Source organism: Nomascus leucogenys, chromosome X (assembly GCF_006542625.1).
Source record: "Nomascus leucogenys isolate Asia chromosome X, Asia_NLE_v1, whole genome shotgun sequence".
In the NCBI taxonomy this organism is placed as follows: domain Eukaryota; kingdom Metazoa; phylum Chordata; class Mammalia; order Primates; family Hylobatidae; genus Nomascus; species Nomascus leucogenys.
In genome coordinates, this window is record NC_044406.1 from 18,583,932 (window position 1) to 18,609,021 (window position 25,090).

Below are 25,090 nucleotides of genomic sequence, written 5' to 3' on the forward strand. Positions count from 1 at the left end.
ATCCGCCCACCTTGGCCTCCCAAAGTGCTGGGATTACAGGTGTGAGCCACTGTGCCTGGCCCATATAGTTTTTTTTTTTTTGAGACAGAGTTTCGCTCTTGTTGCCCAGGCTGGAATGCAATGGCACGATCTCAGCTCACCGCAACCTCCGCCTCCCAGGTTCAAGCGATTCTGCCTCAGCCTCCCAAGTAGCTGGGATTACAGGCATGCACCACCATGCCTAGCTAATTTTGTATTTTTAGTAGAGACAGGGTTTCTCCATGTTTGTCAGGCTGGTCTCAAACTCCCGACCTCAGGTGATACGCCCGCCTTGGCCTCCCAAAGTGATGGGATTACAGGTGTGAGCCACTGCACCTGGCCCCAAAAACCTTTTTTTAATTGCAAGTTTATTTCTATGTTTGCCTTTGGTAGATAACCTAAGAAAATTCCCAACCAAGCACAGTAGCTCACGCCTGCAATCCCAGCACTTTGGAAGGCTGAGGTGGGCGGACCACTTGAGGTCAGGAATTCGTGACCAGCCTGGCCAACATGGTGAAACCCCATCTCTACTAAAAATACAAAAATCAGCTGCACGTGGTGGTGCGCGCCTGTAATCCCAGTTACTCGAGAGGCTGAGGCAGGAGGATTGCTTGAACCTGGTAGGCGGAGGCTGCGGTGAGCTGAGACTGCACCACTGCACTCCAGCCTGGACGACAGAGTGAGACTCTGTCTCAAGAAAAAACAAAAAATTCCATTGTTAGATTCCTAAGACAGGTTTAAAATTGTAAATATGTATTAAACGTTATCAAATCTGCCAAGTCCAACTAATTTTGTATCTGACAGCACAGAAATCAGCAATGGGACTTGACTCAGATTTTGTCCCTACTTTCTGATCTACCAACATCAAGTTGTGAACTGAACAAAACAATGGATTGGAATGGCAGTACAGACTGGGCTTTTAAAAGTGGGCAAGTTGGCCAGAAGTGTTAAGTATTTACTTCACCTATAGGTCTCTGCATCGTATAAAGTAAGGTCTGTTGAACGTGACTTTGCAATCTGAAGTCACTCTGCTGAACTGACTTACCATTAGAAAATGCCTTCTTCAGCACAGATTTGTGACAAATTCACTTGCTGAGAAAATGCAACCCTGTATCTGGAGTATGGCTAAATGGATTCATTCAGATCAAACAACCAAAACCAGACAAAAATAAAAACAAGGTATACCTTTTCCTTATATATCACAATTAATTTTTAAAAACAGATTTTTGGAAAAGAATCATATGAATAGTTTAAAATGTTATAAACAGTTTGAAAAGAATCAATTGTATACATTGTTGAAAGTTGTTCATATTTTATTTTCTAATTGCAGTAGTTTGTATCTGATTTCTTTACATCATTCCATATGATGGGAAAGGAAACCTCTAAATCAGTTAGTACTAATTAGCTGTCATGAATCTATAGTAAAAGGAATCACTGAAGATTTAAGAATAAAATATTATCAGAGGTATCAATATTAATAACTATAATCTTTTTCTAAAGAAATATAGAACAGTTGGTATTTTGTAAAATATCTTCAAGCAAACGAGAGACTTCATCTGTTAGTCTTATGCCGAATTAAATGAGGTTGGTAGCAATTTTAAATACTGTATTGACATGAATGTACAAATATACATTCTACGCGTTCCTTCTATTGTACGAATCAAAGACTGCACGCAAAAGAAATGGGAAATACAGAGTATAGAAGACATGCATCTTCTATCTTACATAGTACTGGTTATCAAGTGAAAAGAGCAGACACTGCTGTAAGTACATTACATGTATAAACATCTAAATTATCAATCCTCCCAACAGTTCTGCATGACAGGTACTGTTTTCATCATCCCCATCTTAGAGGTGAAGAACCTGAAGCTGAGACAAGCAGGAGAATGTGCCAGTGGTCACCTGCAGGTAGAGGGCCAAGTAAGGGTGGGGGCAAAGGCCCTTTGACCCCAGGATCCATGGCTCTACCCTCTCCAGTACATTGCCTCACAAGTACCTAGCAACTTGCAGGGCTAGGAGGGTGGAATAAGAGAGGACAAAGTCCAATACATTCTCCAAATTGCTCAGTTCATTCTATACCTGAGAGTCTAGTGTCTTTTCACATTTTGCTCTTTTCTGAATAGGAAGAAAAAAAGCAAAGATAAAAAGGATGGTAGTTTAGGGTAAATCAAAAACACAAAGCAGTGTGCAAAAGTTCATGGGAGTCCAAAGAGTATAAATAAAACTTACCCTTACTAAGTAGAATAAAGATAAGCATTTCATACCAATACAAATCATTTTCATCTTTATGACAGTCAGGTAACATCAAAAAAAACCTCGATTTCATTCTGACACTTTAACTGTAAATCCAGTCAATACCGGTTGTTGTTAAGTCTGTATACAAGTATAAATCTAGCTATTTTACTCAAAACATGCTTTTACCTATTTGATTACTCAGAGCTACTCTGAAATCAATGACAGCAGTTTATACCTATGAAAGATGTTACTGAACATCATAATCTAATATTTACATTAGATGAGATTAAGTTAAATTACAAGTCACAAAGAGTTTGTAAGCAAACATTTATAGCCATGATTCCACAGACGTGGTGAGTAAACCAACAGCCATTCCTAAATAAAATACAAGCATTTCCATCATGCATAGTTTACAGGCTCGGTAAGAAGCGGTCTCTTTAGGGGCTAGATGCTTAAGAAATATTCAACAAACAATGAAATCTTGGCTTTTTTTTTTTTTTACACAAATGTTTGGTTATTTAGCTGCATTAGTGATAAAACATATTCATATTCTAACTGCAAGTGGAATAAACATTGCAACAAAAATGCAACCCCATCAAAATCATTAGTAATAACTATTACTCCCTCTTAGCAGTAAGAACCATTATTCTTGGATTTCAAACATTTTATTTTCTTTCTGTGCATAGCTTATAGCACTGTATTATAGGAATCAGAGTGTATAAGCAAAAAGATGAAAAATAAAACTTCTTGAAGACCATTTCCATTATCTATGATTAAATCAATGAAACTACAATTTCCACATTAAATACAAATTAGTAAAAGAATTCCTCCAAGTAGTATTGCATATAAGCTACAACTTTACCCCAACTATTTTAATCACTATGATTCGAGATTTCCTAGGATGTAACAGCCCAAGATTGGGCTGTTACTACCTCAGCAAGAACAATCACCAGCAAATACATGAACTGGGGTTATAGCTGAATTTTTAGAAACTCTCCAGACAAACCACATGTGTTAGAGGAGGTAAGGAGAAAAACTAATGTTTGAGCTGTGCTATTCCTATCAGGAACTATATCAAATATGCCAAGTTCAAACATTCTTAGTAAAATAATATGAAAGGATCTATATATACTGTAAATTTAGCAAAAACACTTTTATGTACAGAAGCCTAAATATCTTAGAAGGTTTAGAATACCGAGGAAGAGAATTGTTAATTCTTCAAGACTGGTTTCTTATGAGGATTAAAAACCAGCCCTTAGTCTCAGATGCATTCCACCTAGATGTGTTCAGGAACTCCATAGAATAAGAAATATAAACCATGAATATGTACTCTTAATTTCTGTTCTTCAACTTAATGTTCTATAGTACCTCAGATTTTTAAATCCAGAGTTTGGTGTACACTTAGGAAATCATAGTAAGAGTAGATTAGAGAAGATTTGCTTGTTTTCCTTTTGAAGCCATGTGAAGGTTTATTACCCTGTGTATTTTCATCACTGAAAAGTTCCCCGGTGACTAATAAAATAAAAGTGTCACAAGCTACATGATGGATCTCTTCTTTTAATGTTGCATACAATTTCAGTTTGACTAGTGAGGGCTAACTAGCTCAGCCCTAGCTTCATTTTATTAGAGTTGACCACTAAAAACTAAATAAGGAAGTTACCAGTAAAGCTAATTCCCAATACAAGCAAAAAACAAAAACAAAAAACAAAACCAAAACCATTCACATAATAAAATATATCCTTAACACAAAATAAGGGCATAACATATTCTGCAGCATGACATTTTATTTTATTTCTCAGCTGTAGCTTTTTCATTCAGAAATTGGAGACCATCTTTTCATTGAGCTGCTATTCCTTCCTCTTCCCTTAGCTTAGGGATATGTTGAAAAAGGCTTTTCAACAAGCATTTTTTTTTTTTACAAGTTGCTATGAAATTAAAATTTATATATATCTTAAGTGTTTATAAAGCACTCAAAATTGTAGCTTACATGTATATGACTTCTGAAAATAAAAATCACACTTCTAACATAATCTTTCTGCTCTGCAAAAATATTCTACATACATGCATATGATCAAAACAATCTTTTCATGTTTGGGGTATTTCTTACACATTGTAAAAGAAAAGTCAACAATTATATCAGTACTTCCACTGTTAAGATAACTGAGTGCCACCTAGTGTTCAATTTCTGCAACTACTAAGCTTACAAATTCAATACTGCTATTAAAACCCAGGTTCTGAAAATTGCATTTTGGAAATGCTTTTTTTTATGTTTACGGTGGCAAAATACAACTATGAAAAGAACATATGATACAAATTGTATCAAAATCTCAAGGGAATATCTAGGTAATTGGAATATACACAATGACTCTATACAATCAAGAGGCCAGGGCTTAATCAGATTCTGTGAGGACAAGGCAAATTATTTCTTCAAAACACCCATTTTCTTATTGGAAGTGGTAGGAAAAGCAGCAATGCATTTTTTCTTTTTTTTGTAATTAGTAGACATGGTCTTCTACCCATAAGCTCCATTACATTAAAAGAACAAAGTGGGCTTAACATCTCACTTAAGATAATTCAGCACTATTATCAGTTTTAAAAAAAACAAAAATATCTCAGAAACAAATCAGTCTGCTTTAACAAATTGCATTCATGCTAATGAAATTTTAATCTTCTTTGTCATGGTCAAAATCCAAATTGTAGGACAATCTTCAGAAAAGATGGAATGTAAAATGTTGAGTTCAATTTAGATCTGGAAGGGAAAAGAACATCAGATGAAAGGAAAAATAATTCTTATATTCCAACAGTCCACTCCATATATAAGGGAGACTTTCACAGCCTTAGGCTATCTGAGAAACAAATCCAGTTTGAAGAAGAAATTCCTATAATTCTGGCCTGCTATAAGTAAATCGTTATGATCTCCTTTGTAATGTTACATGTTATGCAAAATATTCTTAATAAACTTTACTGTCTCCTCCCTTTAATGCTTGTAATTTGAGATTTTTGTGTCTTGTGGATGGAAGCAGACACGGGAAGCATGATATGATCCCTTCAAGAACAGGACCAGTGTGATACTGACCTAATTCTCCTGAGTCAATCTGGTTATAGTTAAAACATCTATAAACCACCTGGAGAAATGTCTCAAAGAGTAGGGTTCTCAGGTGACAGAGCCAACTTTTACCAAATGTTCAAGAGAATTCCTTTAATAATCACTGTCTTTACCATCCCTTTTCCAGCCAGCCAGCTGGGTCCAGTTCTGAGGAGGCGCTGGCCCAGATCCAGAAATTTTTACTGAGAAAATCTTGACCATGCCTAGATTCTCAACCCATTATCTTGGTATATGCGGCTTCATATCCATGCATGTTCTCTGGTTAGGTTCCTTAATTTTTTTTTTTTTTTAAAGAGGCCTTCTACCCCTGTTCAGATGTCAAAATATTTGGGTTGGCACTTAATCCACATGTCAGCTGCAAGTTCTTACCAAATAATAGAATTGTTAATTCTATTGTCAAAATATTAGTAACAGTTTAGTCACAAGACTCCTCTTGGTTCAGGGTCTCCAAAATTAAGAAAATAACAGAACAATGTTTATTTCTCACTTCCTATTTTTGTGTATGTGTTAAAATGTCTATAATATTAGTAATTTAACTCATTAGTGTGAGTATTCTTGGAACAACTGCTCTAGGTATTCCGAAATTCCATCTTTGCATCAAATTTAACGTTATTATGTTATTTATTTAGAGACAAAGTCTGGCTATATTACCCAGGCTGGTCTTGAACTCCTGGGCTCAGGTGATCCTCCCCCGTCAGCCTCCTGAGTAGCTGGGACTATGGATGCATACCACCACTTCTGACATTATTGTTTTTGGGTTGAAATACACAGGTGGTTTCTGAACTACATTTTAGTTATAAGAGGTTTGAAAAGAAGAGCCCAAAACAGATTTAAGAGTAACACCCCAAATGCTAAATAAATTTATACTGCCAAAAGATTAAGTTTGAATTTCATTCAATTACAGTAACAGCAGAAGTGCAGTAAAGCATTTACACTTACGGGCATTACTACTTTATTTCAGTATATGTTGTAATTCCAGTGCTTCATACCAAGCTCGTTCAAACAAGATTCTTTCCACACACTAATATTTCAATTAAAAAGGCATGTTCCTTTGATAAGATCTATCTTTCAACTGTCCACTAAATTTCTTAATGGCCATCTCTTTAGAGACTCTTAATTAAACAAGTTATGATTAGAGTGGCTGGCGTTAATATTGCCATTGCAAACACTGAGCTTTTCAGGAAGAGAAACTGAAGAGGGTTATAAGAATCCTCAAAATAGGGCCGGGCATGGTGGCTCACGCCTGTAACCCCAGCACTTTGGGAGGCCGAGGAGGGCAGATCACCTGAGGTCAGGAGTTCGAGACCAGCCTGGCCAATGTGGTGAAACCTCGTCTCTACTAAAAATATAAAAATTAGCCAGGCGTGGTGGCATGCGCCTGTAGTCCCAGCTATTCGGGAGGCTAAGGCAGGAGAATCACTTGAACCCAGGAGGCAGAGACTGCAGTGAGCTGAGATTGCACCACTGCACTCCAGCCTGGGTGACAGAACGAAACTCTATCTCAAAAAAAAAAAAAAAAAAAAAAAAAAAGAATTCTCAAAATATAAACAGTTTGACTAGGTGTCTTCTAAATAATACTATTTAATTCAGGCAATTCTCAAAATACACCCTCATTTAAGTGTCCCATGTTCTTAAAATTAATGGATGTTAGGGGAAAGTTGGTTTCTCCATGGATAATAACAAAAATTGGAAAACACAAGGTACATCTACTTACATCATCAATATCTTCATCATCATCTCCAATGTCATCAAACTGAATTTCATCATCATCTCCAGGACCAAATGTATCAGTTTCATTGATTTTAGCTAAGGACAGAGTAAGAAATACTCATAAGTCAGCACTGTAATTTAATCAAAGTTTCATCATAAGAAAAGCATTCCTAACTTTTATATAAGACAATTACTATAAAGAATATTTTATGAAACAAAATTCCCTGCGGTGTCACTGCTATGTCAAGATGGGAGTCTTTGTGTTACCATTTTCTTTTGTTTGCAAAGGTATTTTTAGTAAGGAAGGCTCTAATTACACTAATTCTGAAGCTATTATAACTTCCAGGTATACTTCTCAATACGTTTGAGCACATGGTAACAACATATTTGCTTAAGAATAGCTGGTTCACTAATCATCAGAGAGACTCATCAATCAGAAAGATCTGGTCAAATCATGATTATCCCTAAGCAATGAAAATGAACCAGGAAGCGCTAGTCCTATTCCTATATACATTAACATTTCTTAGATCAGAAATGCAAAGTAATTTCGGCAGGACTTTCATGCTTAAGTAAAATATAATAAAATTATGTTTTTTTCTTAATAAGATACAACAGAGCCAAAAATAGTAACTGCCAAGTGAAAATGCAGGCCTACAAAATAGTATGTCAAGTATATTTCCCCTTTGATGAGGTTATAAGGGACTTATTTTGAGATTTTCTGCATTAAGAATTCATTACTTTTGTATTTGGAAGGGTGAAAACCAAGAAATGTTGCTTTTAAAAAATCCTATGGGATACTATTATACAACGATAAAATGGAAATATAACTTTTTAATAAAAATCAGTAATGAGGCTGGGCATGGTGGTTCACGCCTGAAATCCCAGCACTTTGGTAGGCCGAGGTGGGTGGATCATCTGAGGTCAGGAGTTTGAGACTAGCCTGACCAACATGGTGAAACCCCGTCTCTACTAAAAACACAAAATTAGCCGGGCATGGTGGTGCATGCCTGTAATCTCAGCTGCTTTGGAGGCTGAGAATCGTTTGAACCCGGGAGGCAGAGGTTGCAGTGAGCCAAGACTACACCACTGCACTCCAGCCTGGGAAAAAGAGTGAGACTCCATTTCAAAACAAACAAACAAAATCAGTAATGGTACCTAATTACTTGCCCTTGCTTCATGGTTTTATTCTTTTTTTTTTTTTTAATTTTTTTTGAGACAAGGTCTCACTTTGTCACTCAGGCTCGAGTATAGTGGCAAGATCATAGGTCACTGCATCCTTGAACTCTTGGACTCATGCAATCCTCCCGTCTTGGCCACCCAAGTAGCTGAGACTACAGGCGTGTGCCACCATGCCCAGCTGACTTGCACTTCATGTTTAACCCATATGAGCACCGACAGTCTCTCAAGGAAGGAATTTTAATAGATTCTATAACAAAATTATTCCTTTAGTTAGCATTATGTGGAAAGTCCAAAGCTTATAGAATGTAACTCCTCACCATATTTATTAGGAACAGAATTCCAGTAATTTCTTTCTTATAGTATCTAGTATTATGAAGCATAGGCAGGCATACTTAAAACTAAAAACGTAAGCACTAAAGTAAATAAGCAAAATCCACAGTTCCTTCACCTAAACAGCAACAGATAACCTAAATACCATATGACAAGTTAATATAGTAACTCAGACATTACCATGCTCTGGAAGCTCGCCGTATGCCTTCAGACTTCTAGCTTCATCTGCATTGTATTTTAAAATTACGTCAGCTTTGTTATCCTTAAATAGAGACAAATAACTTTAAAAAACTGATCATGACGAAATATTATCAGTTATTTCATAAATTCTCATATTGAATAAACAATCAAATCTCACCATTTTACTATAAATCTTTCTCTTTTTAAATTTTAAAGCTTTCTCATACCCTCTGAAAAAGAGCCTTGGGTTTAACCCAAGAGGAAGCTTATTATGTACATGCCTGAATGATTAACAAGCTTGGGAAATATATTTAAAGATCTCACTTTAGTAAGAGCAGAACTGTGCATACCCCATATTTTAGATTATTTAATATTACCCTTTGATCAGAAGTCTTTTGAAGTACAGAAGTTCCCTGGGACAATAATTTGCAGGTTGATCAAACACTGCAATTCCAAAACTGAGACTGAATTGAGACTGGTATAATGACCTAAGGAAATTATACCTTTCTGTATTATCTGTGTTTCTTCGCCTAGGTATCAATCACAATCTCCTGTGGAGCTTTTATATCTTCTGAAGATAGATTAGCAGATGTGAAGAGAAGCCCAAGAATTAGTATTGTGAGAAGTTCTTTAGGTATTTGTGACGCAAAAGTCCCACTGAGAAATACTGCCTTAGAATGTTTCTACTTCCCTATTTGAAAAGAATTTAACTCAGTTAAGGGAGAAGATTGCTTCAACTTCAAGGACAGTGTGATTCAGACCAGTACTTCTTAAAATGTAAGGTGTATAGAAACCTATGGAGATCTTATTAAAATGCACGTTCTGACTGAAGAGTCAAAGAACTTGTATTTCTAACAAGCTTCCAGAAGATGCTACTGAGCCACAGACCACCCTGTAAGTAGGAGGGGCATGGAAGGATCACGAAAAATTTCAAATCGGAAGTTGGTCCTGGCTGTCACTTTACAGTCAAAATGTTACTCATTTCGGACCCTTGGTGTCCTTATCTATCGAACAGGAAATTACTTATTCTTCCTATTTCTGGGGTTATTGTTAGATCATAAGAAAAAAATGGACATTAAAATGGTATGAATTTAAAGCAAGCTTTCTCACCTCAGCGCTATGGATTATTGTGAGGTGGACCATTCTCTGTTATGGGATGCTGTCCTGTGCCCACCCCAGCCTCTATCTACTACATGCTAGCAGCACTGCACCCATCCCCCAGTTGTGACAACCAGAAAAGTCTCCAGACACTGCCAATGTCCCTTGGACGGCAAAACTGCCCACAGTTGAGAAACAATGGTTTAAAGTGAAGATTTAAATTATTTATTCTGGATTTTTTTTTAATCAAAGTATGATCAAGGCTACACAAATAGATAGTATCACACAGGGATGATTTCCAATAGGTGCGTGTCAAATGGATCTCACAGACCCACAATGAGTCTACAGAGTCAAAGGTTATGATCATGAAAGGCAACCACCACTTTCTTTCTTTCTTTCCCAAGTGCTCCTATAGATTTATAGCACATACCTATGTCGTGATGTGTATTGTAATTACTTGTGTGCTTAACTCTCTCCACTACCAGGCTATGAGCCTTTTGTGGGATGGGCACTTAACTCATTCAGCTGTATCCCCTAGAATAATGGCTCCCAGATTTTGATTTAAACATAATCCCTGGGATACCTAGCACAATGCCTGAAACACAACTGGCTCTTAAGAAATGGCTCATCAAATTTAAGCCAGTAAAATACGAAAAATTTACATGTAATTTTTACCTGGTAGTCTCGGAGACCAACCAATATAATGTCCGAGGTATTTATCCAAACCTACAAAAGAAAAGTCACTGCCCATCATATTTAAAATAACGAAGAATCAAGAAAATTCCAGAGGAAGAATCAAGAAACTTCCAGAGTAACAATCAATTAGTTTAGAAATTAAGAAATTTTAGGCCGGGAGCAGTGGCTCATACCTGTAATCCCAGCACTCTGGGAGGCCAAGGTGGGCGGATCACCTGAGGTCAGGAGTTTGAGACCATCCTGGCTAACATGGCAAAAACCTGTCTCTACTAAAAAATGCAAAAATTAGCCGGGCGTGGTGGCATGCACTTGTAATCCCAGCTGCTCAGGAGGCTGAAGAATCGCTTGAACCCGGGAGATGGAGGTTGCAGTGAGCCGAGACTATGCCACTGCACTCCAGCCTGGGTAACAGAGTGAGACTCTGTCTCAAAAAAATAAATAAATAAACTTCTTTAAAAGAAAAAAAAAAAAAGAAATTAAGAGATTTTAGTTTGGGCTGGCGCTGTGGCTCACGCCTATAATCCCAGCACTTTGGGAGGCGATCACTTGAAGTCAGGAGTTCCAGACCAGCCTGGCCAAAATGGTAAAACCTTGTCTTTACTAAAAATACAAAAATTAGCCAGGCGTGGTGGCGCATGCCTATAATCCCAGCTACTCAGGAGGCTGAAGCCAGAGAAACACTTGAACCTGGGAGGCAGAGGTTGCACTGAGCCAAGATTGTGCCACTGCACTCCAGCCTGGATGACAGAGTGAGACTCTGTCTCAAAAAAAAAAAAAAAAAAAAAAAAAAGAAGAAAGAAAAAGAAAAAAAGATTTTAATTTGGGAATGGGAACAGAAGGATTAACATACCAAATTTAAAAAAATAAATACAAAATCAGAGTTGGGACTTTTAGTCAACCTGATTAATAAATCTGCTTGAATTCAACTACCGTGACGGTGAATTAATCATTACTTTCCAAGGCAGTCCATTCACGATGACATTCAGGAGATGCAACATTAATACAATGTTTATGTAATATCTCATATTCAAATTTTCCTAATGTACATTTTACAGCTATATGTCCAATTCCTAAATCAGAATCCAAACAAGGGCAACCTACTACATTTAACTGTCACGTCTCTTGAAGTCTCCTTGCAACTAGAATAGTACCCTAGCTTTTTTTTTTTTTTTTAAACTTTCATGACAGTAATATTTCATTAAGAGCTGGGCCATCTGGCTGGGTACAGTGGCTCATGCCTATAATCCCAGCATTTTGGGAGGCCAAGGCGGGCTGATTGCTTGAGCTCAGGAGTTCGAAACCAGCCTAAGCAACATGAAGAAATCCCATCTCTACAAAAAATACAGAAATTGGCCAGGCATGGTGGCACAGGCCTGTAGTCCCTGCTACACGGGAGGCTGAAGTGGGAGGATCACTTGAACCAATGAGGGTGAGGCTACAGTGAGCCCAGATCATGCCACTACACTACAGGCTGGGTGATAGGAGTGAGACCCTGTATCGAAAAAAAAAGCTGGGCCGTTTGTTTTTGCAGAATGTCTCTCAATTTGGACTTTTTGGGCAGGAATACAATATAAGTGATAAAAATGCTTCTTTAACATTAGAACCTGTATAAAATTACCATTACAGACCTTGTTATTTTACTTATAGGTAAATCACTGTTTACCTAGGTAAGTCTTTTGGGAATTTCCAAAAATGAAGTCCATGGGCAGTTAAAAACTGTAGAGGGATTTTCCCCCTTAACCGATTTTATATTAAAGTAAAACTAATCACACCTACCTTTTTTCTCAATTTTCCTCTGATGTGACATAACCTCTTTACACCATCGAAACACATTGCTTCTAGCCGTCCATTTCCCAACATTTTGATTACCTGAGCATACTCTAGCGGGGAGAAAGGAAAAGGGTATGGAATATTGCCCAACTTTTGATAACAGCAACTTAAAGTCCACATAAAACTGTCAAGAGAATAAAGTTGCACCAGTTGGGAATAAATACATATATTAAAAATAAAAACAAACATAAGGGAGTGATAAACATCAAGTTAGTTAATGGCAGAGCTAGAACCAAGACTCTATGATGCCATTTCTTTCTTTTTTTTTTTTTTCTGAGCTCAGGTCAAGTGTAGAAACCTTCATAGTTACAAAGGTCAGTAGTAAAACCTTTACATCATTGCCCAGAAATGATTAGGCTTTCATAGACATACATACGCACCCCCCCCCACTCCCAATCTCATTCATTCCTACAACTGTTACCTTTATAAACACATGTGGGTGCACACACACACATACATCCCACACACACACCCCACACACACACCAGACATATGCCCTTATTGTTTTACATTTATAGTTTTGCTTCTCAGAACTGTAGAGATCATGCATCAGGTAGACTGGAAAGCCTTCTGATGCTCAGATTTGGCTAGTTTCATCATTGATCCACTTCAGTAAAAGCAGATCTCAGAGAACGGAATGCCATTTCTATAACATACTGTCTCTGCTATTAGACATGTTTTAATTATCGACTCATTCTGAATACATAGATTGACTACCCCATTTCTGGCTCTCCTTTACCTCAGTACCTTTAGATGCAAATCTCATATAATTTTTAGTTCATTTAGCAAACAAAAACAAACTTCAGACAATGTCTTTGTTGAATTAGAATATGACTAATCCCCAGAGACGATGTCCATTAATTTGTAAATATACCGAGACTTCATTTTGAAAGGCTCAACAGTGTGGTTGACTTGTGGAAGTCAATTACTCAGCCTACAGTGAGTCTAGCACCCACCTACCACCTCAACATGGTTGGTCAACTCAAAGGCAGTCTTTCTTCCGAAGTGAGGGAAAAAGTAATAAAACAGTGTCTGCCCAAGTCAAGTCAGCTGCTATTTTAGAGGCAAGGATGACCAAGGCTAAGAAACAAAAGGACTTTTAGCCAGAAAACGTTATCTTATGTTTACTGGTTTATATGTATGGCATAATAAATCCACCCAAAGTTCTATTAAAAGCTAAAGTACTGGAAATTATTGGAATACCTGAGGAAATATGAATTTGGAGTATATACTAGATATTATATCAATGTCAAATTACCTGAGTGTGATAATTCTTTTCTAGTTACATAAGAAAATATACTTGCACTTAGGAGATACATGATCAAGTAAGGGAAAAGTAACATGACGTCTCTAAATTTCAAATGGTCCTCAAGAAATCCTACAGATGGGGCCGGGTGCGGTGGCTCACGCCTGTAATCCCAGCACTTTGGGAGGCTGAGACGGGCGGATCATGACGTCAGGAGATCGAGACCCATCCTGGCTAACACAGTGAAACCCCGTCTCTACTAAAAATACAAAAAAAAGAGCCAGGCATGGTGGCGGGCGCTTGTAGTCCCAGCTACTTGGGAGGCTGAGGGAGGAGAATGGCATGAACCCGAAAGGCGGAGCTTGTAGTGAGCCGAGATCACGCCACTGCACTCCAGCCTGGGAGACAGAGCGGGACTCCATCTCAAAAAAAAAAAGAAAAAAAAAAGAAAAAAGAAATCCTACATATATGTGTACATATATATTTCTTTATATGTGTGTGTACAGATGAAGGATTTAAGGGAGTTTGTTGCACTAATACTGCAACTTTCTGTAGGTTTGAAATGACTCGAAATAAAAGTAACAGGAAAGGGCAAACGATCCAGTTAGGATTTATTTCACTAGTGCTATGTATCTTGGTCTGGCACTTACAATATTCTTCAGCCTAATAAAATCAGTTAACTGTTCAGTTTCATTTTATTGTAGTTTATAAAGTTATATGCTAATGGCACGGGAGAATGGAGAGGTCTATAAGGGCTTCAGGCTCATCCTTCAAATGTCCATGGTCTACTCAAAATATTATGTGTACCATTATTCACTATCAAAAATGCCAATCATAGAACTGTCAACTATATCATAGAACTGTCAACCGTAGCTTTTGAGGCTCAATTCCCTCTGAACTATACGACACATTCTTAGTTCGCCGTACTTTGGGAGGTCATGGTGGGAGAATCACCTGAGCCCAGGAGTTCGAGAACAGCCTGGGCAACATATGAAGACCTCATCTCTATACATTTTTTTTTTTTTTTTTTTTTTTTTTTGAGACGGAGTCTCCCTCTGTCACCCAGGCTGGAGTGCAGTGGTGCGATCTCAGCTCACTGCAACCTCCGCCTCCCAGGTTCAAACAATTCTCCTGCCTCAGCTTCCTGAGTAGTTGGGATTACAGGCACGTGCCACCACGCCCAGCTAATTTTTGTAATTTTAGGAGAGACGGGGTTTCATCATGTTGGTCAGATTGGTCTCGAACTCCTGACCTCGTGATCCGCCCGCCTTGGCCTCCCAAAGTGCTGAGATTACAGACATGAGCCACTGTGCCCAGCCTAAAAAATTTTTTAAAATTAGCCAGACGTGCTGGTGTGTGCTTGTAGTCCCAAATACTCGGGAGGCTGAAGTGGAAGGACTGCTTCAGCCCAGGAGGTCATGGCTGCAGTGAGCTGTAATCGTGCCACTGCACTTCACCCTGGGCAACGGGCAAGACCCTGTCTCAAAAAAATAAAGTCCCCGGCTAAAAAAGAAAGCATGTTATTTTAAAAAGCGTAATTTATGAAAACACTTACCCTGACCATCCTCTTTGAATACCAGTTCTCTTTTTTCAGATTCATTCTCATTCTTACCTCTGCGTCTATTTTTACCTCCTTTACCTGATGGTTTAAAAAAAAGAAAAGGAGGTAAATGACATTAATTATCTGTAAAACAGTATGAAATAAAATGAAATTAAGGTTTATAAAACCATTTTTTAAAAGATCACTTAAATTAAAAAATTCACCTATTTTAGCTACTCAATCATATTAAATTTACAATCTCCAATCCCAACATTAACACATTATCACCTCCCTACCCTTCTTGGAATTTCCTTTGGGGATTTTTCTGACATAAAATACACATAAATAGCAGATATTATATTAAAAATATAGAAAAACATTTCACTTTAGCATCCATCCTTTTGAAATAAAAATGCAATTCTATGCATATTCTTCTAAGTGGAAATCTTGGGTGTCTTCTGAAGCCAGGACCTATGCAAGGAATCTGATACTTTCAAAATTAAGTGAAGACAGTGTCTGGACAGAGAACTGTGTTTTTCAAACTTTTGGTAGCAGAGTATCATAAATATTGAAATCTCACTGGGTGCAGCGGTGTGCGCCTAGGGTCTCAGCTACTCAGGAGGCTCAGGTGGGAGGATCACTTGAGCAAGCCCAGGAGGTTCCAGGCTAGCCTGGGCAACATAGCGAGACACTGTCTCTTAAAAAATAAAAAATATCTGTTCAGTACCCAATTTACTTTCTTTTATATGCTGGTCCCTACTCAACATCCCTGTTTCTATTATATGACCCCAGTGACCATGCTCTTAACCACTATGCAATAATTCTGCCCATTTACTTGTCACAATCACCCCATGAGGTCATAACATTCATTTATTCCCAGTTTACCCATGAGTTCCCTGAAGCTCAGAGAAGTTAAGTAAGTCGCTTAGCTTCAGTGAGTAAATCAGTTCACTGATTACAGTCAGTAAGCTGGGATGACCAAAGTCACAATGTTTTTTTGCCCCTAGCCCCCACATTAGCTTACCTCTCCACAGCATTTTGCTCCCATTCCAGGAAGGAAACCACATTGGCAGCCATTTCCAAAAGGCAGGAAAAAGACTGTAAGTGGTAATGACACTAAGAGACTCATGGGAAGAGCTTGGAGGCAGCAAAAAGTTCATAACCCAAATAGAATCATGAATGTGCACCTGATCACTGCAAAGGCAGACATCTAACTTCTTGAATCAAGTCCACTTACTGTCTCCTGGGGCAGTCTCACATTGCTCTGTGCCATTTTAGGGGGGCCTCTACAATTTCCTGACCCACCCAGAGTCCTTAGAATTCAGTATCTGAGGCATTCTTAGGGAACACTGAAACTAACTTCCTAGAAAGAGAAAAGTTATCAAGCCATTAATCATGCCAGATCTGCAAAACAGAGCGCAAGCTCCTTTAGGGCAAGATCATACCTGCTCTGTTTATTGAGTTACGTACCTGAGTTCACTACTTCTTCAAATGAATCTGTCAAGAATAGTCCATACATTCCTAACGGAGTGGTGACTTAAAAATCATAGGCAGTAACTTCTTCAAAGTGTGGGAGCACTATACCCTAAATGCTTATGAGTGGGCCAAATGATACCCCTTTTCCTGATTTGAGGATGGGTTTCTAAGAATTTCTAGAATAAGTTGACATGAATCAATCCAAAGCAAAAGTCACTTAACACATAGTATGTGGCAAATTTTACCCTTACTTGTGTAACCACAGCTTATATTCACAGGGCTTCTGGATTTTCCAATGAAGAAAAACAACAATAAACGACTTTATTTCTACGTTAGTAAATCTCATCTCGTAAAATTCAGGGGTCATGAAAAGTACCATTCCTCTAAGTAAGATAACTAAGAATTGATTGGTTTCAGACAGTACAGGAATGATAAACACTAAACTCAGCCTGGTGATTATCTCCAAAAAGAGAGTAAAAGGTGATTAGGGCTTTACCTCAATCTGCGTTGTAATTCTTAAATTCAGAGTAATGGGTTCCCAGGTCCATCATGTTAGCTATATTTTTTGTATGCCTCAAATGTTATTTAAGAAAAGATTCATTACTTGTCTACGTACCAGAATTAACCACACCCTGATCATTCCCCTTTGTATTTTATTGCCATGTAATGGGATGTTCTTTAAATTCTCTGTTGAATGAATGAAACTAGGTCTGAGTGTACAACAATTGAAGTGACATCAACATTCTTTAAACCAGAGTTGTTTTGGAGAAATTCCCAGAAAGGCTCTTTCTTAAGACATGAGGCTAGGGAACTAGATGTGATTTAGTGTAGAAGTCCTATCCCCTTGGAACCAAAGCAGAACCTATTATTCACCTAAGGGTGGAGTCCACAGGAGGTAGGTGACTTAAACCAACAAATATTTATTGAGCATCTACTAAGTGTCAAGTGCTAGCAATCCAATGAGATTAAGACAGATACTATTCCTGCCTTTTAGAGCTTACAGCCTGGTGGAAGAATTGGAAATCTTATTACTAGAAATAAAGGTGAGAATAAGATGGAAGTGACCCCCTTACCACCTCAGAGAGAATAAAGGATTACACAAAAGAAAACTGTAAGACTTAAAAAATTTTTTTTTTATAACTCCATCTTTTCCAAAATAATGAGCAGTGAAAATCCTTGCTACAAAAAGTTTGATCTCCGAGGGCAGCAAGGTGGAGTGTCCCGAGAGGACTGCACCAACTTGTGCATAGAACACCTCGACCAAGTACCCTAAGGGATAAAGTAATAAGTGACAGCTACAAAGAGGAAATGTGGTAGAATCCCTGGAGCCAGCTGTCAAGTAGAAAAGAGCAGAAGTAGGCCTGTGTCAGGAGAGGGTTTACTCTAGAATGAATAATCAAAGGAGACTACTTATGGACTATGAAGTATGCTCTTCTCCTGTAGGAAAATACAGTATTTTCCCTATATTTACTCGCACAATTTTCTTCAAGTTATAAAGCTATTAAAAATGACAGGACCACTGTAAATGCATAAAAGTAATTTCTTTAGGAGTGTTTTTTTTTTTTTTTTTTTTTTTTTTTTTTTTTAAGATTAGGCCTTCCGTTTTGGAAATCCCAAATAAAGTTATCCTCAAGTCTGATCATTTGTGAACGCTTAGCCTCAGAATGGAGGAAACTTAAATTAGGTCTTTATTCTCACAACATATGCATGATCTGAAGCAAAAGTAGAAAACTTGGCTAAATATGGAATAAGTCTTCAGCAAACAAACATAAGCTATATCCTGTAGAGGGATGGAGAGAGTAAATCTCTAGAGGTGAGCCTTAGAAATGCATCAAGGTTTCACCCACTGTTCACAAGGGACAGCGAGTAGCCTCAACAATACTGAACTGTCCATAAAGAAACCCATGCAGGAGTACCTGGTGCTCACGAAGGCAGACAGCACTCTTTTAAAGTTCAGAATGGCTTCCAGGGATTAACTCCTCATGCCCGGGAAGGCCAAATGGGCCTATCTACTAAGCCTAGGCCGCCCCGGGGAAGGTTCCCGCCACCGTCCCCACCGAGCAGCGGTCAGTCTGGCGCGAATCAGGGGCAAAAGCCCACATTCTCCCGCAGGAGGCCCTACAAAAATGGCGTCGGCTCCACCCCAATGTGGCCAAACTGAGCAAGAGGAGTTAACTTCCCAGCTCCTCTCCCGAGCTCAGAGTCGCGTGTGGGGCACTCAGCCGCGGGCAGGCAGTGGGGGAAGGAAAAAGGTTCACTACGGCCTGGGTGACCTGCAGTCTACGGGCAGGACCTGGGAGACCCGGCCGAGCAGAGCCGTGGTCCGGGGGTCCGGGCGGCATTACCTTTATTCTTGGGCATGGCGGTGGCGGCGACCTCGCGGAGTTTCTGACTTCTTTCCGGGTAGCGGAGACCGCGGCGGCTGCTGCTCCGAGGGGCGACACGAGGGAGCGCGCGGGACCAAGTAGGTGCTGGAGGCCAGGCAGCGTGCGCGGGAGAGGATCGCGACCGAGCTCTTCAGAGATCCGCCTGCGTCCACGCTCGGCGGCAGCAAATGGCGTCGCGACTGCTTGCGTCGCTTTTCCCCGCCTCCCGTCGCCGGCTGGGCCCGCCCCTAGGTTTTATGGCGCAGGCGTGGCCGACTGACTCCTATTGTTAGAGCCGAGGGAGACGCGTTGTGGGAGGGTACGCAGCAAGCCGGAGAGGACGCGAGGGGCAGGGCCGCATGCAGGGAAAAGGCGGAGTCAGGGAGGGAGGGGGAGAGCCTCTGCGTCATAGAAAAGGGCGGTTTGAGGTGGCGCTTGCTGCTGATTAAGACCAGACCTCCGCTGCTTTGTAGCAAACGCGCGTCTCTTGGTTTGACAAGTGGCTGACTCGTTAACCTCATGGTTAGCTCAGTTTTTAAAATATATATATATATATATATTTTATTTTTTGAGACGGAGCTTTGGTCTGGAGTCGCCCAGGCTGGAGTGCAGTGGCGTGATCTCGGCTCACTGCAACCTCTGCCGCCCGGGTTCAAGCGATTCTCTTGCCTCAGCCTCCGGAGTAGCTGGGATTACAGGCGCGTGCCCCCACGCCCGTCTAATTTTTGTGTTTTTAGTAGAGACGGGGTTTCAGCATCTTGGATAGGCTGGTCTTGAACTCCTGACCACGTGATCCACCCGTCTCGGCCTCCCAAAGTGCTGGGATTACAGGCGTGAGCCACCGCGCCTGGCCAATATTTTAATTTTTTTATTAAGACGAAGTCTCGCTCTATCGCCCAGGCTGGAGTGCAGTGGCGCGATCACGGCTCACTGCAATCTCCGCCTCCCGGGCTCAAGCGATTCTCCTGCCTCAGCCTCCCGAGTAGCTGGGATTACAGGCATGTGCCACCATGCCCAGCTAATTTTAGTACTTTTAGTTGAGACGGGGTTTCACCATGTTGTCCAGGCTGGTCTCGAACTCGTGACCTCAACTCGCGCCTGCCTCGGCCTCCCAAAGTGCTGGGATTACAGGCGTGAGCCACCGTGCCCAGCGGGTTATCTCATAACGCAGTCCTTTCACTCGCCCAGCCGGGTTGGGAGCCTGATGGGAAGGGCAAGGCTTTCCTGGCATCCATTACCAAAGCATAATATTTGCATGGCACTTGTTATTATTCTTTAAATCTGTCTGTCCTACCTCACTGTAAACCTTACCGGGCAGAGACCATGTCTGTTGCTTACCATTACCCCCACTTAGCTGAATGTCCGGCACATAATAGGTGTTCAATACACACAGAAAGGAAGGGAGGGAGGGGAGAAAAGACTTAAGCTCAATGTCAATGGGTTGAATTGTGTCCCCCCCAAAATTCTTCTGTTCACGTTCTAATCCCCAGTAACTCAATGTGACTGTATTTGGACATAAGTTCTTCAAAGACGTGATTAAATTGAAATGAGGTCATTAGTGTGGACCCTTATCTGACTGGTGTCCTTACAAGAAGATATTATTAGGCCACAGGCATACATGGAGAACACCACGTGAATAAGAAGATAGCCATCTGTAAGCCCAGGAGAGAGGCCAACCCTGTTGACGCTTGATTTTAGACTTTCAGTCTCCAGAACAATGAGAAAATAAGTTTCTGTTTAAGCCACTCAGTACGTGGTACTTCGTTACGACAGTCCTAGCAAACTAATACAGCTGGCTAATGCTGGGCTGTATTCTACAAGATTTATTTCTAAGTAAACTTATTTTGACTAAACCAAGTAAACTTATTTTAAATAAATCACCTTTCCATAAACAACAGGGTTTGCACATACTTAATTGCACAGACAGAAATAAAGTGTCAGCATCTAATATAGTGGTTCTTTTCTGGGAACACTTGGCAGCGTCAACCAGAAATGTTTCTGGTTGTCACAACTGGAGGAGGGGGGCAGTGATGCTGGCATCTAGTGGGCAGAGGCCAGGGATGCGGCTAAACATCCTACAGTGCACAGTACAATCTCTCCTCCCCCATACAAGCAAACAATTATCCAGCCCAAAACATCAGCAGAGCTGATGTTGAGAAACCCAATGACAGATGCACTTCTTAGAGTGAAATTGAAAGATAATGGGGGACTCAAAGTTCTGGGTTTCCTTTCTATTTGCAGTATTTTTCAATTTACGTAATTGAGGATGAAAGGATTTTTTATGAAACATTTAAATTTTGCTTCAAGGTCAAATAATTATGAACTTGAGCTTTGGAGTTAGAGAGACCTGGGTTTAAATTCAGGCTCTGCAGTAACTTATTACTCTATTTTCTTGGGCAAGTTTTAATCTCTTTACAAGTCTCCGTTTTCTCATCTGTAAATTGGATGTAGGAATAGTACTAACCTGCCAGGCGCAGTGGCTCACACCTATAATCCCAGCACTTTGGGAGGCCAAAGTGGGCGAATCACCTGAGGTCAGGAGTTCGAGACCAGCCTGGCCAACATGGTGAAACCCCATCCCTACTCAAAAATTCAAAAATTAGCCGGGCATGGTGGCAGGCGCCTATAGTCCCAGCCACTTGGGAGACTGAGGCAGGAGAATCACTTGAACCCAGGAGGCGGAGGTTGCAGTGAGCCAAGATCACGCCACTGCACTCCAGCCTGGGCAACAAGAGTGAAACTCCATCTTCAACCAACAAATGAACAAAACAAAACAAAAAGAATAGTACTTACCACATTAGGTTGTTGCAGGAATTAAATTGATCTAATGCATTCAATTAGCAATTGTGCCTAGTACATGGTAAGTAGTTAGACTCTAAGAGTCTGGAACTCTAAATGTTTAAAAATAAAAAGTTTCTGTCAATTACCCAGTATAAAACCTCAAAGAGGTAAAAAAAAATCGGGTTTCATTTCTCTACTGTAGGATGGTTCCCTCATCTGACTGATCATCTTAATCACTTGGAAGGAAGTGAGTTGTGTGGACATGTGGGGGAAATGTGTTCTAGGTAGAGAGAACAGCAAGGGCAAAGGCCCTGAGTGGGAGCGTGCTTGGTATATTCAGGAACTAGCAAGAAGCCAGGTGCAGTGGCTTCCACCTGTAATCCCAGTGACTCAGGAGGCTGAGATGGGAAGATCGAGCTTGAGGCCAGTAGTTCGACACCAGCCCAGGCAACACAGCGAGACCCACCCCCTCCCCCCATCTCTAAAATAATAAACACACAGTAAAAGAAGCCAGGCATGGTAGTTCATATCTGTAGTCCCAGCTACTTGGGAGGCTGAGGCAGGAGGATCCTTAGAGCCCAGGAGTTTGAGGAGGCAATGAGCTATGATCGTGCCACTGCATTTCAGCCTGGGCAACAGAGTGAGACCCCATGAAAGAAAGAAGGAAAGGAGAAAGGAGGGAAGGACATAAATGAAGGAAAGGAAAGAAGGAAGAAGGAAGAAAAGAAAGAAGGTCAGCGTGGCTACAATGCATTGAGCCAAGGGAAGAATTTGAAGAGATGAGATTGGAGAAGTAAGGAGGCCAGATCACCTGTAATCTTCAGCAGGTTTTTTTTTTTTTTTGAGATGGAGTCTCGCTCTGTCGCCCAGGCTGGAGTGCAGTGGCGGCGCGATCTCGGCTCACTGCAAGCTCCGCCTCCCGGGTTCACGCCATTCTTCTGCCTCAGCCTCCTGAGTAGCTGGGACTACAGGTGCCCGCCACCATGCCTGGCTAATTTTTTGTATTTTTAGTAGAGACGAGGTTTCACCATGTTAGCCAGGATGGTCTATGATCTCCTGACCTCGTGATTCGCCCGCCTTGGCCTCCCAAAGTGCTGGGATTACAGGCGTGAGCTACCGTGCCTGGCCAACTCCATCTTGTTTCTAACCTCCAAGCTGTCCTTGTTCATTCCTGGGTGTAGGCTGAACTAACTTTAGGAGAAATTTAGTTTACAGTTTAAAACAAAAATGATAACAGCCCTTTCCCAAAATGAATCCTCTTCTTGCCTGGGGACTAGACTGCCTTTGTAGGACTAACAAATTAGCCCAAAGATTAGAAATTATGGTTTAGGAGTCATGCAGTTGGAGGCTACAAGATTCTGACTCTCCCCAAATTGCTCCTGGGGATAACATCGCTATCATAAAGCCTAAGATCAGTGCTTGATAGATTTTGCAGACCCTGCACTTGATGGATCAGTTGGCACCACCCAGATCAATAAACTGGCTAATATGAGCTTGTGGCCCCCACCCAGGAACTGACTCATTGCAAGAGGACAGCTTCAATCTCCTGTGATTTCATCTCTGACCTGGCCAATCAGCACTCTTGACTCACTGCCCCCCACCCCCCTCCCCACCGCACCAAATTATCCTTTAAAACTGATTCCTGAATGCTCAGGGAGACTGATTTGAGTAATAATAAAACTCCAGTCTCCTATACAGCTGGCTCTGCATGAATTACTCTTTCTCTATTGCAATTCTCCTGTCTTGATAAATTGGCTCTGTCTACACAGAGCAAGGTGAATCCATTGGGTGGTTACATTTCTTCCATACAATAGCTGACTGCATACAATCATTAACCAAAATGATCCAGGATTGGAGTTTTTTTTTTTTTTTTTTTGCTCAGTGGGTGCAGAATAAGGGAAAGATATAAGGAAGTTGTGGGTGCTTCTGAGAGAGAAGTTCAGATTATCAACTATGGGGCCATGAGTTTCAGTCTGGATAAAAAAGGAAATTAAGACTGGGGACTGTGGGGGAAAACCCCAAAGGGATAAAATTCAAATTCCTTAATATGATTTATTATGCCTTTGATGATCTGGCTCCTGCTTATCTCGAGCCTCACATATTTCTTCTTCTCTTACTTTTTAAGTTCTAGTCATACAGAACTTTTAATTTTGAGTGCCTCTAATTCCGAATTTCTATACATTCTATTCTACCCTTCTCCCTTGCCCTTTTAGGTCTCAGATTAATAACTGTTTCCTTAGAAGGTCTGCTCTAATCCCTAGGCAACCCTGCTAAATAAATATTCCTACAGCATCCTGCACTTCCTTTACCCAGCTTTTTTTAGTGTGTCAATTCTATGAATTCAGGGTACATTAATATAAAGCTGCAGAAGCCTGACCATGGCCAATACTGCTACTCTGTGTCAGTCTGTCTGAGAAGCCAGGTGTTTCTATAATCATGGTAGGCAGACTAATGAACTTCAAAGATGTCCATGTCCAAATCCCTGGAATCTGTGAATATGTTATCTCACATGGCAACAGGGAACAAAAGTTGCAGATGCAATTAATGTTGCTAATCTGTTGACCTTGAGATGGAGAGATTATCCTAGATTACCTGCGTGGGTGAAATCTAATCACATGAGTCCTTAAAAGCAGAAGAGGCAGAAGAGGAGGGGCAAAAAGATGCATGTGGAGAGGACTTAACCCACTGTTGCTGGTTTTGAAGATGAAGGAATGGGCCGTAAGTCAAGGAATGGAGGCAGCCTTTAGAAACTGGAAGAGGCAAGGAAACAATTCTTCCCTAGGGCCTCCGGAAAGGAACGTAGCAGCCGTGCTGACACCTTGATTTTAGCTCAGTGAGACCTGTATTGGACTTCTGATCTCCAGAACTGTAAGATAACAAATTTGTGTTGTTTTAAGCCACTAAATTATAGTAATTTGTTACAAAAATGGTAGAAAGCAAATACAGTTAACATTCCTACCTTGCCTCAGCATAATGCCAAGTAGACCTTGAAGGTCGCCATCTTATCTCGAGTACCTAAATCCAAGTGGATAGCCCCTAAACCAGCAGTTATGGGCTGAATTTTTATCTTCCCCAAATGGTTATGTTGAAGTCCCAACCCCCAGTACCTGAGAATGTAACAGTATTTGAAGATAAAGTCTTTAGAGAGGTGATTGAATTAAAATGAGGCTGTTAGAGTGGGGCTCTAATGCAACGTGACTGGTGTCTTTATAAAAAAAGGAACACCAAGGCTGCACATGCACAGAGGACCAACCATGTGAAGAGGCAGCAAGAGGGCGGCCAACTGTAAGCCAGAGAGA

At 40.4% G+C, this 25,090-nt stretch overlaps 1 protein-coding gene and 2 non-coding genes across 3 annotated transcripts; all 3 read right to left on the reverse strand.

Annotated features, from left to right (window-relative positions):
* Positions 1-1,310: 1,310 nt before the first annotated feature.
* EIF1AX (eukaryotic translation initiation factor 1A X-linked) lies at positions 1,311-19,244 on the reverse strand. Its single transcript, XM_030806403.1, has 7 exons — positions 18,990-19,244; positions 15,184-15,267; positions 12,329-12,432; positions 10,532-10,582; positions 8,759-8,840; positions 7,074-7,165; positions 1,311-5,002 (listed from the first exon to the last, which is right to left on the reverse strand). The coding sequence occupies exons 1-7, from the start codon at positions 19,003-19,005 to the stop codon at positions 4,997-4,999; spliced, it is 435 nt and encodes a 144-aa protein (XP_030662263.1). The 5' UTR covers positions 19,006-19,244; the 3' UTR covers positions 1,311-4,996.
* LOC115833452 lies at positions 12,657-12,726 on the reverse strand. The gene has a single exon (XR_004028883.1). It is a non-coding gene; the product is annotated as a small nucleolar RNA U2-30 (small nucleolar RNA).
* Positions 12,908-12,987, reverse strand: LOC115833453. Its single transcript, XR_004028884.1, has one exon. It is a non-coding gene; the product is annotated as a small nucleolar RNA U2-19 (small nucleolar RNA).
* Positions 19,245-25,090: the final 5,846 nt, after the last annotated feature.

Excerpts from the sequence above, each read along its gene's own strand:
- EIF1AX (XM_030806403.1), bottom strand. Across the intron at positions 12,433-15,183 it reads ATTCAAAGAGGATGGTCAGG|AGTATGCTCAGGTAATCAAA; the intron begins GTAAGTGTTTTC and ends TCTCCCCGCTAG. Across the intron at positions 7,166-8,758 it reads CGGCGAGCTTCCAGAGCATG|CTAAAATCAATGAAACTGAT; the intron begins GTAATGTCTGAG and ends CTCTGTCCTTAG.